General features: G+C 28.6%; 1 protein-coding gene across 2 annotated transcripts; it reads right to left on the bottom strand.

The window, feature by feature from the left end:
- Window positions 1-1,888: 1,888 nt before the first annotated feature.
- LOC111034669 (leucine-rich repeat serine/threonine-protein kinase 1) lies at window positions 1,889-18,585 on the bottom strand. Of its 2 annotated transcripts, none has more exons than XM_022315984.1 (30): window positions 18,292-18,585; window positions 18,048-18,207; window positions 17,924-17,964; window positions 17,557-17,722; window positions 12,846-13,005; window positions 12,621-12,765; window positions 12,426-12,562; window positions 12,216-12,357; window positions 11,842-12,141; window positions 11,431-11,787; window positions 11,069-11,359; window positions 10,729-11,003; window positions 10,465-10,668; window positions 10,190-10,389; window positions 9,935-10,119; window positions 9,714-9,867; window positions 9,377-9,654; window positions 9,030-9,320; window positions 8,725-8,974; window positions 8,235-8,459; window positions 6,774-8,158; window positions 6,508-6,714; window positions 6,050-6,443; window positions 5,715-5,947; window positions 5,450-5,639; window positions 5,015-5,210; window positions 4,713-4,958; window positions 4,473-4,651; window positions 3,940-4,073; window positions 1,889-3,866 (listed from the first exon to the last, which is right to left on the bottom strand). In XM_022315984.1, exons 1-30 carry the CDS (start codon window positions 18,331-18,333, stop codon window positions 3,582-3,584), a joined length of 7,452 nt encoding a protein of 2,483 aa, XP_022171676.1. In that variant the 5' UTR covers window positions 18,334-18,585; the 3' UTR covers window positions 1,889-3,581. The 2 variants fall into 2 exon arrangements, with proteins under 2 accessions (XP_022171676.1, XP_022171675.1); XM_022315983.1 differs by having other exon boundaries at window positions 3,582-3,866; window positions 10,465-10,671; window positions 18,292-18,333.
- Window positions 18,586-18,815: the final 230 nt, after the last annotated feature.

Raw genomic sequence — 18,815 nt, 5'->3', positions numbered from 1 at the left:
AGGTTGACCCATAGAATATAGATGACATCCATTTCATGATAAATCCATGGACTTTATATACTCAGTATGTAATCGTATGTTTTTTTTAGTTTCATTTTATTTATAGTTAATAATATTGTGAATACAACGCAATTGTGTTTTCGAATAACAATTTATAGTTGTGTATTAAGTAAGTTTCTACACCATAATAAGGAACTAAAATCATAATTTCTAATTAAAATATACAATTTTGTAAACATTTTAATTTGATATTTGTAGGCATAACAAATGTACAAAAATAGGTGTAAATACCAATAAATTTGAACTGTGTAATGTACCTACCTATATAAACTAAGGTGTTACCCGGCATCCCGGCGTATTAAATAGGCAAAATAGGTACGTATTAAACTTGGAGAGTTGAAACGAAGACGATGTTTGGATCGCTTAGGTTTACATTTCACATATTATATACATTGTGCCTTTGGAGTTTGGGAGTAAAAGCAAATGCTTCTACGTCATCCAGTTAGCAGGTTTTCCGTGTTAATAAATATTTATTTTAAATTTAATAAGTTAATGTAAGCCCCAAAATTATATGTAAACAAACTTACGTGTAAACATCGACTGTTCCGGTAAACACTAGCTGTGTCATATTTAGGATGTATACGTGCAGTGAAGATACTCTTCATCCGTCTTCATATCATTCCAAACTTAAACTTGAAAGCATCTAGATATTTTATGAAAATAACACGAAGTAACGAAATAACCTACAGCTTATGGACTTGTCCGAATATTTTTTTTTTGCTCATTGAAATTATTACAATTGTTAATCGTTTTCGGCGAATGTCCACAATCGGCGATTACCATAGATGACAGGTATTTTAATATTATAAATTCCTAATTTTAAGATTTGCTTTTTACGAACATTAATATTTTAAAATTTTTATTAACTTCATTAAAATTATAAAAATTCGCAAATTATTTTGTCGTTCAAAAATTATAAAATTTTTATTTTTTAAAGCCAACGATTCAAAAGTGATATCAAAGTTACTCATAAGTAGTACATAATTTAATCAAAAAATCAAAAAAAGTATAAAAACATAGTTATACAATTATAGATTTTAGTTCATATTTAGACGAAACTATAGATATTTAAACGGAGAATAACAATTTCAGTTATTTTGTTGTTGTTTAAAAATATTATTCATTATATAATTGGAACACAATGATATTTTCAGCAAAAAAGAAATCCAATCCATGGTAGGCATTACTAATAGTAAAATGAATAATTTTAACAATAAGAATATCATAAAAATATATGCTTATTGCTTAGTTGACAGACTGTCTTCATTCAGATCCATTTTTCATATCCAATGATTTTATATCATTCAATTTAAATTTGGCACATCCATTACAATAACCTACTCGACATCACTGCACAGTGCCCACAGTCACCCGCTTGCTCATCTTCTTTATAATTAATACTAATGAATATTTTTTTTCTAATTGTTATTAAAACTAACTTTGTTATTTACTTATATGAGAATTACATTTTAACATCCTAATGATGATTGGATCCAACAAGGCAAATAACAAAAACAAGTGGTCCTGGATTCATTTTTAGAGTTGGCCAAAATTATATAAGATTAAAAGAAACAAGGCTAGAAAGGTTCTTAAAGGAAAATATTGTTAGATGTTGTAGAATATTTTCTAAAGCGGTTTAAACAAAAAAATTGATTTTTGCTTACAAATACTAAATAGTAAGTAGACGTAATTCACACATTTACACAATTAAATCAATGTCAATTGTTTGACATATTTTTAATTTATTAGAATTAGATCATTACAGTATTTGCCATTCATAAAACATTGCTGGAAAAAGGAAATATAGATTTATAATAAATTAAAACAATTTATTTTCGCAATAATTATTTTATTATAAGTAAACAATAATAATTTCAACACAATTAATAACAAAAATATTTATCAGGTAACTTAGTATGATTACTTTGCTCAAAAAAACAAAAAGCGGCAGAAGTACTCAACAAAAATTAACACTACCTACCTAATTGTAAGGACGATGCAAGTATACAAAATTAATGTAAAAGTTGTGAGGAATATTAATACTGAAATAATAACAATCCAGTCTTTATTTGTTGTTTGTTATAGATTGTTTTACAATAAATTGTGCAAAAAGCTGAACAAATTTTATATATAACATGGGTATTAGTCAAAATTAAAATAATAAACATAAAAAAGTAGGTTTAATAAAAAATAAACTTAACTAGTGTACATAACGTTCTAATAGGAGTTAAACAAACAAAACAATATTTTAAACATAGCAAGACAGAACGAGATCTATGAGCATAAATAAAAATAAAATAAATGCAAAAAAAAGTATCACATATCCATTCGTTTATATAATAATAATCATGATGTTAAATTATTTAGAATCACAGACTTAATACTTGGTAATTGGGTTTTTATTTTTAATTGCTTTTAATTTCAAATACCCTTAAAGTGCACTTTTATATTATTCAATAAAAATTAATGAACATAATATTATGTATATATTGAGTTTTGTATTAGTATATTTAGAACAAATATAAATGTTAAACGAGTAATGGAACAAATTTAAAAGAAAAACAACATACACAGTTGAGTAACCTAATTTATGTAGAGTATGATTAGAAAACGTAAAAAAAAATATTTTAACATATTGTGATGAGTGGATAAATAGCGTTAATAACAATTAAAACATATGCTAAATTATCATTATACATGTATTTGGACTGATGCATTGTCGCATTGGTAAACAAAAACCATACATTCAATACACATATAATAAGCGCCACCATTTCCCTTTCCCTCTAGTAAAATTATTTGCTATATCATAATTTATTATTTTAAGTTTTTAATGAATAATTCAATTTTACTGGTCGTCACATATTATACTGATGTACTTTTAGTAGCCAATATAAAAATATTAATGTGTTAATGTGTAGTAAATAATTTTCATTTTGAGATAACATTTTTGTATTTATACAGAATGTACAAAGAGAGCTTAAACATTGGTTTGTTGTTAGCTTATTAATCACACTTGATTATAGATAAATAAAAATTATTTATATTATATATTATAAATTAATAGAAAAAAAAATATTTTATGTCAAAAGATTTTAAATATGGTTATTTTATTTACTTAAAACCTCACTCTTTGTTTAATTCTACATCTATTAATGCCATTAAAAGTTAACAAATTTATACATATAATTGAAGATAAAAATACTTTAACTTCAACAACATGCTAATCTAGAAATGACAGAAAGAAACAACAAATCAATATAAAGCAGTGTTCTCATATAATATCACATATAACATTACTAATATTAATAATAAGTGTGTTTAAATATGTTTTTATAGATAGAGTACTTTAATCAAACTTCTTTGTGCATGTCAATGAACAATTTCAAGTTTTAAGTACACTTATACTTTTGGTAGGTTTTGATAAATAATTTTTTTTTTAGTGTTTAAAGAGAAATAAGATGTCTTAAGTTGAGGATAATGAGGTAAAAATCAAAAATTTATTGGGTTTAAATAATATATTAATAAGCATTCCAATTGCGTGTTGACCAAAGAATTGCAAATGTTGTACCTGTTACGTCGGCCATATCATTACAGTGAGATAAGTACCTTTTCAATAAACTTCTGTATCCATGGCCAATACTTATAATTGCATTACCTTCACAAGCTGCAGTCATACAAGTTACCTCTTGCTCATATGGTCTAAATACAGTAATAGGCCTAGCAGTATCTTGTTCAACCACTACAATGCAGCCCCAAGCAGTGCCTAAATACAATTCATCGCCAACTGCACAAATACAGGTGATCTGAAACGTCAAAGTTATATTATTACAGAGTTAGTCCAACTTTAAATTAATATGTATATACTATACACAGTACCTGACATTTTCCTGGACTTAACCGTTCTTCTATACTAATAGATTTTAGACTTTCTGAACATGGTATCAACTTTGAACAATCTAACTTGTTCATTATTTTTCTGGTGACTACATCCCATTGATAAACAATACAACCTGTACAATTGAAATGTAATTGTGAAACATATAACTCAAAACAATATTAACACTTTGATTGCAATACATATTTTCAACGTCTTGTACTTAGAATAAATACATTTTTTAAACATTATTATATAGTGACATATGATACATTTTTAAGTATGTACATAGTTTTTAATCTATTTAAGGTAACTAATACATCATTTGGTGAAAAATTTTCTAATTTTCTCATCAAAAAATATTCATTATTAATTCGATGACAAAATATTCTATTTACAAACAAATGTGTTTATGACTATGGTCATAGGTAATAAGGCATATAATAACAAGGTGCGACTGCCAGCATCCTAAAAAATACTTTTATATCCTAATACTGGGCGGACAATATGTTAGTAATACAATATTACTACTAACCTGGATGTACATAAGACCATACTAAATTATGACCACGTGAAGCACTTAAAGACATTACTTGTGACTCCAAGCCTGTGTAGTCAAAATGTTTAAGAACTTCATAATTTATTGCCACATTTTGTTTTATAGTGTATACAGATATTCGGCCTTGATCTTCTCCACACCATAGTTCACATGTCCTAATTCAATTATACATGGATAATAAAACAATATCAAATTTATTGTATTTTATTAACATACTTATTACTATCAACAGCTATAAAATCAAACAGAATGGTAGAACTACCGAGTTCACTCATTACAAAACTTCCTTCTCCCATGGTTGGCGCCAGAGGTGACATATCACTTCTTACAAGAAATATTCTTCCATTTTCCAAACCTACTGCAACCCTATGCCTATCTTTCAGTGTTACTATGCGCTTCACTCCAACTTCTTGATCGTCTGTAGTAAGTTTGTAGCTAAACATGTACTTGCTATCATTACTCCTAAAAAAAATGTATCATCAGTTATAACAAATTATAGTTAATATAAATACACCCACGAGTAAGCGTGAATTTGTCCTTCTGCATCTCCTAACCAAACACTGTGATCGTCTACTGCACAAATAGCTGTAATTTTATGTGCAACATTTGTACTTCTATAATGAAACCAATTTGTGATGCTAAATGCCAATCTATCAAGTTTTCCATTAGAACAAGGTAACCATATTTCATCACCGCTATTTTCGTTATCTTCGCCTACAAAACATGAATAAAAAAAATTTACTTCAAAACTACAAGATATGAACCTTCATAATTTTTTTCAAATACGTTATTATAGGCCGACTCTTTTCTTTAAACAATTAGTTTTTGAAAATTATTTTTGTCAATAAATATTTCTCATAATTATTTTTTTTGTTATATTAGGTGAAATATAAGTTTTAATATTAGGTATATAATAATTCAGCTACGAGAAAAATAAAATATATTATACATACTAAGTGGCAATGGTATTCGAGAACAAGAAATTACATCAGCTGAATGACTCAGTGAAACTACATCGTATAAATGAGTAAATTCGGGAGCTGACACTATAGAAACAATTTGGCTGGCTGAAGGACGTTCTTTTGGACTTTGAGACCAGCATACCGCCATTAAATCAAGCAAATAACTCGGATAAGCTGTTTCCTGAGGAACCGTGAAAATTAATATTTTTTATATAGAAAGTGACAAAATAATATTTTTAAACATTATTTTTCTTACTCTATAAGTCAATGCTGGCCGATGTCCTTCTAATATACTTTCTTTTACAGATTCATGATTTTCAAATGGTTGATGCATTGTAACCAGTTCATAAATAAACATACCAAATGAAAAACAATCTACTTTTTCAGTATACTCTTCTTCTCCATTGTATTTTATTATTTCAGGAGCCATAAATCCTTCTGTACCACCAAAACCTTTGGTGCCAGATGGTAGAGATAAACGACTAATTCCTGTTAGCAAGTTGTGGAAATTAGTTTAACATATCATTAAATTAATCATAATTTATAGATATGATTTAAGAGTAGGTATTAATAAAATTCAAATATACCAACCGTAATCTGCCATTTTAACATGAGTGTTAACTGCATAAGGATCTTGAAGTGGCACTGGGATAGACCAAACAAGAACATTTTCACTTTTTAAATCTCTGTATATGATTCGTTGCTGATGTAAATATTCTAATGCTTTTGCAGTTTGAAAAACAATTTGTTGCAAAATATGAGGGTCAAATTTTGAACCAGATCTTCGATAGTTCCTTAAAATCTGATCCAATGCTCCCATTGGAGCAAGATCGAGAATAAGTGCTAGTGGTTTTGTACAAACGCCAATTAATGGAACAATATTTGGATGTTTCAGATTCAACATTATATTTAGTTCTTGTCTAGCACTACAATAAGATTTACATGTATATTGTAGAGGGTCACGGTCCCATTTTGCTTGGGCTCCCTAAAGAAAGAAGTCAAAACATGATCAAAATTGTATTTTCTCGAATGTTCTAACATCTACTTACTTTATAGGCTATAACAGCAGATTGACTAGCATTAGGTCCTGGTGGTACAGGTTGGAGCATTTTAATAGCAATTTGTATGCTATTACCAGGTTTTTTTCCTTTACACACGCCTTTAAAAACAAAACCAAATGCACCACGGCCTAATAGTTTACCTCGTATAATATCTTGATCATTTATGACTAATTCTTCGCCCAAATCCAAAAATACCTAAACAATTCAAAAAATATTTATAATTTTTTTTTTTTAATATAAATAGAAAAACATACAGTATCAGGAGCAACCTGTGCCAAAGATAAATCTCCATGCTTGGGACATATAACACAGAGTTTATCCACAGATGATGCAGCTAGAATACAATCTTCCACTATCCATCCGTAATGTATACCACCTTCAACTTGATCACCAGGTGCTAAGGGATGACCTTCAACAGATACTTTTCTACTTGATTGTGGACTAATATCATGCCCAAAACCACTGTCACCCCCGTCAGAACCATTGTAACTTTCTTGTGATTTTCGCACAATGTTTTTAGTGTCTGAATCTCTCTTTAAAAACTCTTTAGAAATATGATCTATTTTACTGGTACTATCATCATCTTTTATATCAATTGAAATACTATCAGCTTCAACACTTCCAGCTAAACATCTTGGACACGGAACAAGTCTAGTTACTAAACATTTTCCTTCAGATGTGTGGACAAATCGGGTACCTAATGTTGGATACCAGTCTTCTAGTAGTACATCTATATGATCCACTACTAAGGCCAATAATTTTGCTGCTTGTACAGGAGATGGATCTAATACAATAGCTCTGAAACCTATGTCTTCTTCGTCTTTATTTTTTATAGGTCTCTTTATAATTACTGTATCTAAGGGTAAGTAAGTTTCAAGAATAGAAGAAGTTTTTATTGGTACATCATACCAAGAGTTTTCTTGGTAAAGTTGAAATCTTAGATGTCTATAATTTATAGGAAAGTTTCGGTGTAATACTTCTTTCATACGAAACAATGTAATTTTATTAGCAAATTTTAATTCGATTCCAGTTTGCCATAATATCCAATCAAAGTGAGTTTGAAAATCAGAACACATAAAATCATCACCATTTACTTCTGATGGCATAAAAAACTGTCTGATTACATGGATAATTGTATCATCCCCAAGAATGCGAGTTATTAGCCGAGACCAAAAGCCTGATGGAAAATACGACATGAGTAATAAACGGCGAACCGATACTTCTGGATCCGACCGACTTGTTATATTTTCTCCAATATCAATTAAATCTAACAGCGGTTGACTTGAAATTTTAGTTCGTAATTTATGAATTTTTGATTTCATAGGAACTTTGATAGATACAGGTTGTGCTCTTTGAGCATACATATCTTCTTCGGATGGTAAGAGGGATGGTATTAATAGAGATCTACTGTCCCAAGTTAGCGCTACTTCAAATTTATTGAGCAAATTAACAATATATTCTCTTGTACATGTAGATGACTTTAACACAATTTGTAAATCATCTAATTTCATTACACCTGATCGAGCAAAAGGATTGATTTCTCTAATTGTTACCACATGTGCTAACATGTCGCATAACCACTGTGGATCTAAAAAGTATAGATCTTTTAATGTTGCATCATCATAATGTAACAGTACACCTAATAAAAATCAAAAAATTGAATGGTAAATAAATATTTTAACTTCATGACTGAAAACAAATATTATTCTACAAACCATTTTCATGTAAGAACAAAATTGCTTGGTTAAGTTCTGCCATATCTCGAAATGATTTTTGGTACCTGCATAACATTTCCGCGTTAACTGCAGTTCGGAATTGATCCAAGTTTAAAACGGGATCCATGCCAGCTTGTCGTCTTTCAGATCCAATATGGCTCACAATGTCTTCTAATGCTAAATATGTTGCTGGAACTCTTTGTTCCAATAAAAGTTCTTTGCTTCCTAAAACAAAGAAAAAAAATTTAACTAATAGTAAAGTATAGGGTAGAGCAGCGGTCATCAACTTTTGTGTATTAGAAACACAAGATGTATATTGTATTTTAGTTACAATTATTATTATTTTTTTTAATAAAATGAATTATTTTAATTAAGTTTATATCAATTTCAAACTATTGGGTCTATATATTCAAGCCTAAGTATAGTTTGATATTTCAAAACTTAAATATGTTACACACCTCTATTATATTCATATATAAAATGTATTTACCAGGAGGTCTAAGACTGAACACTGTATCGTAAATAATATTACACAAAAGTTTAATGTTATGCTTTGTTTTGCAACTGACTTCAATTGTATCCAATACTCTAGGTAAACCATATTTTTCTGCATCCACTATATTGATAAATCGATCTCTAATTAGTTGTTGTAATTGTTCTGAATGATATTCAGGAGACATAGTATTTATGACATCATAGTGTGTACCAATAATTATAACTGGTGAATTTGGAGCACGAGCCTGCAAACAAAATTACAAAAGTTTTAATTTTTAAATGATTATTTATTTAAATTACCTGAATGTTGACAAGCCATTGTAAAATTTCTGCAATTCCTCGATGACCATCAGTGATTTTCCAAACCACAATGTACAAGCTTCTTTTTGATAAAAAGTATTGATGTGTGGCATAGTACTCATTTTGTCCACCAAAGTCCCAAGTTCTAAACATTACTGGGCCATATTGAGAATTGCCTCTGATTTTCTTTTCATACACCCAATCACCAATATCAACACCAACTGTTGAAATATTTGTTCCTTTGTTGGTCTTTTGATTAATATTTTTATTTCCCATACGTTTTGCCCAATGCTAAAAACCAAAGTGCTATTAGCCTAATATTAATAGAAAATATATTTATTCCTTACGTCCACAGGTTTTTTTTTATAACTGCCAGTGCCTTCTTGCCTGAGTTGGTCCAATAATGATGTTTTACCAATTCCTTGTACACCAACAATCATTAACTTCATGCGAGCATATGGTTTAGCGTCTTCAAGAACAGACTTCAAATAACCGATAACATCCATTGTTTTATACTTATTTGAGTCAATCATGGATTTGAGTGGTTCCTGAAGGCTACAACCTCTGGTATTTAAATTCCATAACCGTGACAACAGACCCATTTGTGGAGGTAGTTCTGTTACATCTGGGAAAGTAAAATCAATGTAAAATATAAACATTTGATTATAAAATTATAATTCTTACCTTTATTTCCACTTATGTTTAAAACAGACAAGTTAATGAGTTCATTTATATTATAAGGAATTTCTTTTAATTGATTATTACTTAAATCCAACATGCTCAAGTTGGGAAAAATTAATTTTGATTTTGAATGTCCCAAGACTGTACCTCCAGTTTCCTATAGCAATGTACATAAAGTAATACTTAATATTATGTTGACAATATATATATACTATTATGAATACCCAGTCATCCAACTCATCAGCTGAATCGTTTGAAACAGCCGAAAATCCATCATCATCGGTTGACAATTGTATTCTGTTCATACAGTTATCGGCTAACATTAAAGTTCTTAAATTTTCAAGCCTTAAATGGCGCCGGTGTGAACATACACGATTTAAAATGTTCGCTCGCAATGACATTCTTCTACCTTTTAATATTGAAGAAATAAATAATAATACATTTATTAATATTTAACATTAATTTATTTTTAAACATACTAGTTCGTATTTTTGAAGGTACAGTTGATTTTGGGACTTGTCCAGTTTCCAATCGATAACACAATAGATTTTCTTGATCAGGTGTAGCCTCTTCTAGATTAATTTGGGGTAAACTAGGCCAAACACATATTTTATTGTGGCTTAGGTCTAATTGCTTGAGTGAACTAGGATATGATGTTATATAGCTCATTGTCCTTAAACTAAAAAAAAATAATGCAAGTCATAAAATTTAATATAAAATATAATTGTAAATCTAAAGTTGGAACACATATTACCAATTATACGATATGTTCAGTCGTGTTAGATTTACAGCTAAACATGATAGAACAGGAGGTATCGAGCTAAATCTATTGTGTGATAAGTTCAATGATGATAATTGTGAGCTGTTAGATTTAACTTCTGATGTATCATCAACTCTTACGATTTGTTCCATTATTTCAATAGTGCGATTCCAAACGTTATGATGAACTAATGAAATACTTCTAAAACAATTATTTATAGTAAAATAAAACAAATTAAAAAATGTTTAACTAGCATACTCATCAATATCATTGACATCAATTTCTTTAACTTCATAAGCCTTGTCTAATATAGGAATTCGTCCAACAGATTTTTCTCGCAAACTTCTGGCTTCATCTTCTGATTGGGCATATGGAAGTTCTTTTATCAAATTAAATGCCATATTCAAATCTTTGAGCTTAGGAGCTCGCCACATTTGAAAAGGTACAGAATGAAGTTTGTTGTTGGATAAGTCAAGTGTAGTTAATGAAGGTAATCTGAATAGTTCTTCAGGAATTTTATCAAGACGATTATCCTGTTAGTTGTAAAATGTTTAAGCAATTTATAAATAGGTAAATGTATATTTTTGTCATAACATACTTGCAAGTAAAGTTCTTCTAGAACATTGGCTGTATAGATAGATTTGTATAGTTTGGACATTTTCTTGCTTGTAGGGGAGGTTACTTGATGTGAATCTTTTGGATCGGGTAATTTTTCAATTTTGTTTTGAGCCAAATTTAAATAGCGGAGACTTTGCAATTGAAAAATGATTGCCGGCACTTGGGTAAGTGAATTATTTGATATATCTAATCTAGTTATGGCAAACAAAACAATTTCTTTACTTCGGGGATTCATTTTCAGTCTTGGATTGATATGAAGGGCGCCATCAATCTAAAAAATAAATAATAATTCATTCGTTTTCTAACATTTTCCCATCATATTAAGTAAAACAATATTCTCACCAGCCATTGGGATTTTATGGATTCAAGTTTACATCTCTGACTGTGCCAATTTATCATAACTGGAGTACTAGGAAATATGTTACTATATGTTAAGCTTGATAAACCGCCAAATTGTGATGCAATATTATCCGTCATTGCCTTTTTATTAATCTTGTGTTCGGGATCGGCAAAAGCTTTAGTTCCGAGCAATGTTGTAATTAAATGTTGGTTTTTAGTTATCATTGCAGCTGCAAGAGCTTTACAATCGTCATCTCTAGCACCATGTTTTAACAGCAATTCAACAATAGCTGTATCTCCCTTACTACATGCTAGAGTCAATGGAGAAGTGCCAGCTTCTCGGACATCATCATCTTTTTGCTGTTAAAATTAAATCAGTAAATAATCAAACTATTTCACTAGATGAAAACTTACTTTGTAATCAGCAGTTGGTTGTAAAGTTAGTAAATTAGGATCGGCACCATTTTCAAGTAATGCAATAACCACATCTTTATATCCGTTTCGTACAGCAGCATGAAGAGCTGTTTCTGGAGCTTCTTCATTACAATACACATTTACTTCTACGGGTCTAAAGTTTTTCTCATTCAAATCAATTTCTTTTGTCATACTTCCTCTAAGACGAGAAACTATTGATTGTATACCTTCAGAAATACGACTACGTTTTGACATGTCATTATTATCATCTTTTGCAGAAATTCCATCAGCACCACAAATCTGAAACACGGGTTTAAATATATTATAAAATATACTTCATTAATACTTATATATGCCATATATTTAATTTATACCTTTATAGCTTTTACTTGGTATTTCAACAGTATGTCAACAATTTTTGAGTTTCCCAAGAGACAAGCCAAGTACAACACTGTCTGACCATTGACATCTTTAGTGTTTATGTCAAATGGGACGTCAAATTCCCAATTATCTTTTCTGCAATTTAATTTTTTTAGAATCATATATCTCATTCAAAACGTTATAATTATTAGTTTTATAAATACCTTAATTTTATCAACACATTAGGAGGATAAGGATATTTTAGTAGAAGCTCTAAGACTTGAATATTTCCATTTATACATGCCGCATGGATTGGCAACCATTTTTCTACAGTAGTTTGTCGAATGAGATCAGGGAATTTCTGAAATACCACTGAATAGATTAGATTAAAACTAAATATTTAAGTTTTTGAATTGTACCTTGAGAAGGAGTTCAAAAACATCTTTTTTTCCTTTGAAAGCAACAATGTAAAGAGGAGAATATCGAGTGATTGGATGTATTCTACCATCAGCTTTATGGTCTAGTAACAATTTAACTAAGTCTTTTTTACCCACTTCACAAGCACTAATAATAATAATAATAATATTAAAAATATAATAATCATAATAATAATAATAAAAATTATAAGCATTTTAAATAAATACCAGTACAACAATGTAGTGGTACCATTAGGCGCCATGTTAACAATAAATTCTTCTTTAGATCCAAGTTCTGACAGAATTGTTTTGGTCGTACTAATATCACCTCTGCAGATCGCTTCTCGCAAAGCCATATGAATCGTACTCTGTGACTCTTCCCAAGAATCTTTAATAAATACACAATGCAAATAAAAAAACTTACACATACCTAAGGTAACGTAAAAACCTGAATTTGTGACAAAGTGAGAGATTCATTTCGATACAACTTAACAATTTACAAGAATAAATAATATCTAAGGAGGTTGTGGGGGTAATTCAATTAATATTCAAATATTGTTTTATATATATATTATTTAAAATCCACACGTGTCTGTATAAATAATAATACTACATAAAAACTTACCATATTGATGGGTTTCGTTAATAAAATAAGCACAAGCGTCTATACCAGTTTCTGTTCTTAAACACTTGTTTATAAATGGACCACTCGGGATCAACCAACTAAACATTTTCGTATCATTGCAAATACGTAATATTCTAGTTTGGCGACGAACGATAATAACACAGGTATAAGATATTATATTATATTATTATTGTACTATTGTAGTAATGTTTATAACTGTGTCAAAGGGAAACAATATTATAATAATAAATAGAAATTTCCACGGCGTTGTACAAACGCGCCGTGACTGATACAGCGTGGACAGAGGGGGCCTTGTACAACGAATCAAAAAGGAAACTCCAATTATTATACCTACTATTGCAGTAAAAACGAAATTACTTATACAGTTATTATTTATTACACATTTCAACAATCACACACTCGCTCACTACGATATAGTTTGTGACGTTTGTGTATACATAATTACATTTTAAAATCATTTTTCATACGATTTTGTCAAAAAGTAGGTAGGAAAGTAAGAAGTCTATTGTTCCACGTGGTGATACGTAAAAGTGTAAAACACAGAATTCATAATTTTATAATTTAAAATGTGTTATAACTTTTAAGTATATTTAAACTTGACATAAATAGATATAACAATAATTTGTTATGTACAAGAAGTATTACGAACGTGTAAGACTTGTAGGTGACTTTTGAAATTTGTTTGATCGAATGAAAAAACCATATTTTGACATTTCTTTCACGGGCAACCAACAACCATTGTAATGCAATTTTCTGCTTGAGAAATAATTCCGATACGGTTTTAGTTTTAACTTTTGACATTGATTGAATTACATAACAATAATAATCAAGAGTAGGTAAAATGTTATTTATGGTAGCTTTTAAGGCTACTAAACTCCACGCGAGTTACATAAAATTAAGAAAATATACATTATACATTCGAAATCTACGTAAATACGTAATAATACTTTTGTGATAATTGCATTATTTTCAATTGATTAAACACGAAATAGGTGTAAAATAAATAGGGATCGGATGTTATAGGCGTTGCACATTGTTCTGTACGATCTAGATTTATAGCAGACCAAGCTAGAAATTCGAGCTATACATATGTTCGGTTAAAAAAAATGAAAATAATATTTTGCACGTTTCGTCAATTTTAAGAATAAAAGTGCACATGTCTTGATTTTCATAGGCATATCATGCATATCTAATATTTTCTAAAAAACAAAAAAAATTGTTTCTCTAAATAGGTAACGAATAACGACATTATATGTTTTTGAATAATGAACTATAAATACATTTTTGCGTATTTCACAATTTTTCAGGCATATTTTGCCTTCTGTTAGCTCCTATTACTTCCGAGCTTTAATTATAAATGAACAGTTCTCACTCCTCGTGATTCAACTTAACATTTTTTTTAACACATGTTTTTGGGATGGATACAGATATTTTTATTTTCTAACCGATTTTGAATAATGTTTTGATTATCATCATAGAAACGAATAAAATGTAAAAATTACATAATTCCCACTAGGTATATAAAAAAATATAATATACTATTTATGATTCATTATTTTCTTCGAAGTGGAAAATATCGTGTAGCGGGCTACGTTATAAGTTTATTTTTTACGTTATTAGTTTATTAATTGAATAAGTAATATTTACGCAACACCAGTTACTGATAAAATTGATTTGGATTTTTGTTGTAATTCAAAAATTAATAATCGTAAATACTTGAAAATTCCACCAAATATATATGCAATACCGTTTTCTAGACAAGACATTATTTTCATAATATTTTAGCTCTGTTTGAAATTGTAGACTTTTTGCATAATTTACCTATTATATTTAAATATTGATACATAGTTAATGTTTGACAATTTAATAGGTACAACTGTACAAGATTTATCAAAAGATTTTACAGCTATTAAAAAATAATATAGTAATATAGACAACCAGTTTCATAAACATTTTTAAATTAATAATTTTATTATTAATAAAATATTTATATTTTTTAATTTCATATACTTTAGATTTTGAGCGGATTGATCAATATAATGCACTATTTTTTCATAAGTGTATTTTTTATTATTTTTATTTTTTTTATTTGTCTGTGTGTACGATGAGAAGTCGATTTTCAACTTCAGTAACTTTTCTAGTGGAAAAATGAATCCAGTAAGAATCTATAATCTATATATTACAGTTGAAGTTTTCAAAAAAGTCGGCGAAAAAAATTAATGAAAAATGGGAATTCTTAGGCAAATTAATTTTTGACAAAATCGATTTTGTATTTAGTAATACTCAAAAAATAATTACCTGTGATAGTTAAATTAAAAAAAAAAAATGAACATAAAATCACAATAGCTGTTTATGGGCGCCCAAAACCACAACAATTCAGAAATTCGTAAAATGTTTATTTTTATATCTAAGATTTGAAAATGTAATACGAAATTCTGTTAAGTTTGTCTTCTTTTAACAAAAAATCATGCAAGTTCTAATTTTTATAGTAGCATATTCACTCGTTAGATAACAATTTTTCATGAAATGATTTTTTTATTAGGTTGCAATTTGAAAACGAATAACCATAGATACTTGATCAGGGATGATCATTGTGGAGGGTTTGATTACAAACATAACAAACATTGGAGCATTAGCTAGTGTTTTGAGCGACATTGAAAGAAAGAATTGTATCATTTTTATATTTGAGTTTTTAGATATTTTCCAAAATTGGATTTCGTAAGAAGCCACAAGGGGAAATAATTAAATTTTTTTAATTTCATTAAAAATTCAAATAAAAATAAAAGTTTTAGTTATTTTGTTGTAACTCATAGAATACTAATATTAAGGCCTTGGAACTTTTCACCATAGCATAAATTATTATTTTCAATAGACGATAAAATATTCAAAATATTTAGACTAATTATAAGCTATTTATACCTTAAACTTATTTATACTATTTCATAGGTCTTAATTAGCCTACAAGTAAATTACAATAATATATGATTAATATTACAGTATGGTAATTATTATATAGTTTTATATGTTATGTATTTGGCAAATATTGGTAAAACATTCAACATTTTGTGTTACTAATAAAAAAATTAATAACTAATTGTAGGTAGTAGGTATAAATAAATTAAAAGTTTCCAAAAACCAGTTTAAATCCTCGTAGACCTAAAATATAATTATAACATAGTGTTTATACTTCATGCTATCTACATTTGAGGTACCGATTCTTATAGGTTCACCAGAGGTAATCATTGTAGTCAAACTAAAATAAATTATGAGAAATAAGGAGATCTTGTGTCAATGATAATTTATACTTCATGCATAATACTGTAATTGAGTAAAAGTTCTATTTTTGGTTTTTTCAAACCAATAATTATTAAAGGAACGGATTTTTAGGTTTTAACATATAGATTTTTAGCTTTATGCAGCTTAACTGGCCGGGTAGATAATCTGGTCAACATATTCAGAATAGATTTGTAGAAAAAAATTTATTTCGCGTATTACAGCATATTATAAAGATTATTCAGCCTATATTTCATATTTTGAAATATATTGTATTATGTGTTAATAAAAAGTCATATTTGTTCATTTCTCGAGTTTAAATATTTCGTCATACAAAAAAAAAGTTTTTGATTTAAAAATAAAAAATTAAAGAATTATAATTGAATTAAATTTTTTAAATTTGTTTGATTGTTGTAAGTGTCACTGAATTTAAATTATTTACCAAAGAAAAGGTATGCAACAATTATTTTCAAGTTTAAGCGTATTATTATATAGTGTGCACTTAATGGTTGGTACTGTAAAAATAAACATTTATAAAGTTTAATGTTCACTTATACTATATATTATACATAATATGTTTTTATTGTAACTTGTATACACATTTTTAAATTATTTGAAGTAAAAAAAGAGGATAATTTCAGTATATTTTACCAATTAGTTTGAGGATAATTAAGAGAATATTTTGAGGTTCTTTTAGAGAATATTAGAATCATATTTTTAACTTTTAAGAAGGTAATAATTTGCTCTTTACTAAGAGTATTCTTTTATTGTAGTATATTATGTATTAGTTGGTTTTACCAGTTAAGAAATATTATGACTTACCTTATGAGGGAAAGATATAAAGTAAGGTTAGTTAGTTTTAAGAGCTCCATGAAATGAAGAATAAAGAAATGAAACTAGGTTATTAACTTAACTATTAAATTTGAGAAAATTATGTCATAAGACATAATACCATTAGTAGGCCATCTTTAAGATATTGGTAGAAGACATTATTCCAATTATAAAAAATATTAATTTCACCTGAAGCATCTTTCAGTAATTTGCTGCAAACCGTATTTTCTGCACTAAGAGCTATATCAAGTGCTGTAAATCCATTAGAGTCTTGTAATATTATATTCGCATTGTGATTTAAAAGTGTTTGGATATTTTTTGGACATCCAATGTGTGCACTTATGTGTAATGCTGTCTGTAATAATGAAGAAAAAATATTCAGTTTAAATAAAACATAGCTAAGTACATATTAATTTAAGACATTGGCTTGATAAAAAAAATGTTATGTCTTTATTTACATTATAAGTGATCTATTTATACATTACATAACATTTTAATGGATGTTATAGTACTTTAAAATGTATTTGGTAAAGACAATATAATAATTATTACAAACCCTGGACTCTCCACGTGGACCACATGGTGTATCAACAAGAGCTAAAATCAAAAAAATATGAAATTATTTTTCATTTTCAAATTATTTTCAAGAAACTAGCAGTGAACAAATTTTGAAATATTACCTCCAGCATTGAGTAATATTTCCAGACAACCAGAACCTTCGTTTGAACATGCTGCATGAAGGGCAGTGCGTCCCCATGAATCACGGCTGTTTATAAACTTTTTATGCTCGTCGTCTTTGAGGAGGTCTGTCAAAAAGTCTACATTGTCCCATAATGCAACCTACACAATTTAAAATATGCTCAAAAAATAAAATTGGAGGTAGGTACCGACAGCCAAGCTAGCAAATCGTTTATATCAGCATACCTGGTGTAACAGACGGCCAGGAAAATCTTCGTCTTCAGCCATAATTTTGAGACACTGGTGGAAAATATGGAGACTTTTATAGTGAACATATTTTATCGAGTAGTTTACCTCGGAAAAGAGGCATTTTATTATTTACATTTACATCACAGGTTCACTAACACGCACACCTGTGCCAACAAAAAATCATAAAGCACAGTATTGCACGAAATACTGTGAAAAGGCAATAGTTCATAATGTTATATTATTATATTATTAATTATTAATAGATAATAAAAGTAAAATCTATTATCGTGAAATCGTGAAAAATTGTTATCAATGTACTGTAATCACATTATCAATAAGTCGATAAGAATGAAGTTAGATTCGAGTATATTTATTTTGTGTGGACATGACGTGGTATATAATATGTGGTATAGCCTGGACAACTACAACTTTACTACTACAATTACTTACTGCACCCAACGTCTTATTAACCAATTAAAAAACGAGAACGGAATACGTCCTATCAGCATTAATCAGCCTAT

The sequence above is a fragment of the Myzus persicae genome, unplaced genomic scaffold (genome assembly GCF_001856785.1).
Source record: "Myzus persicae strain clone G006 unplaced genomic scaffold, MPER_G0061.0, whole genome shotgun sequence".
Classification (NCBI taxonomy): domain Eukaryota; kingdom Metazoa; phylum Arthropoda; class Insecta; order Hemiptera; family Aphididae; genus Myzus; species Myzus persicae.
Note: the sequence above shows the minus strand (reverse complement) of the source record. Positions and strands in the feature narration are given on the sequence as shown.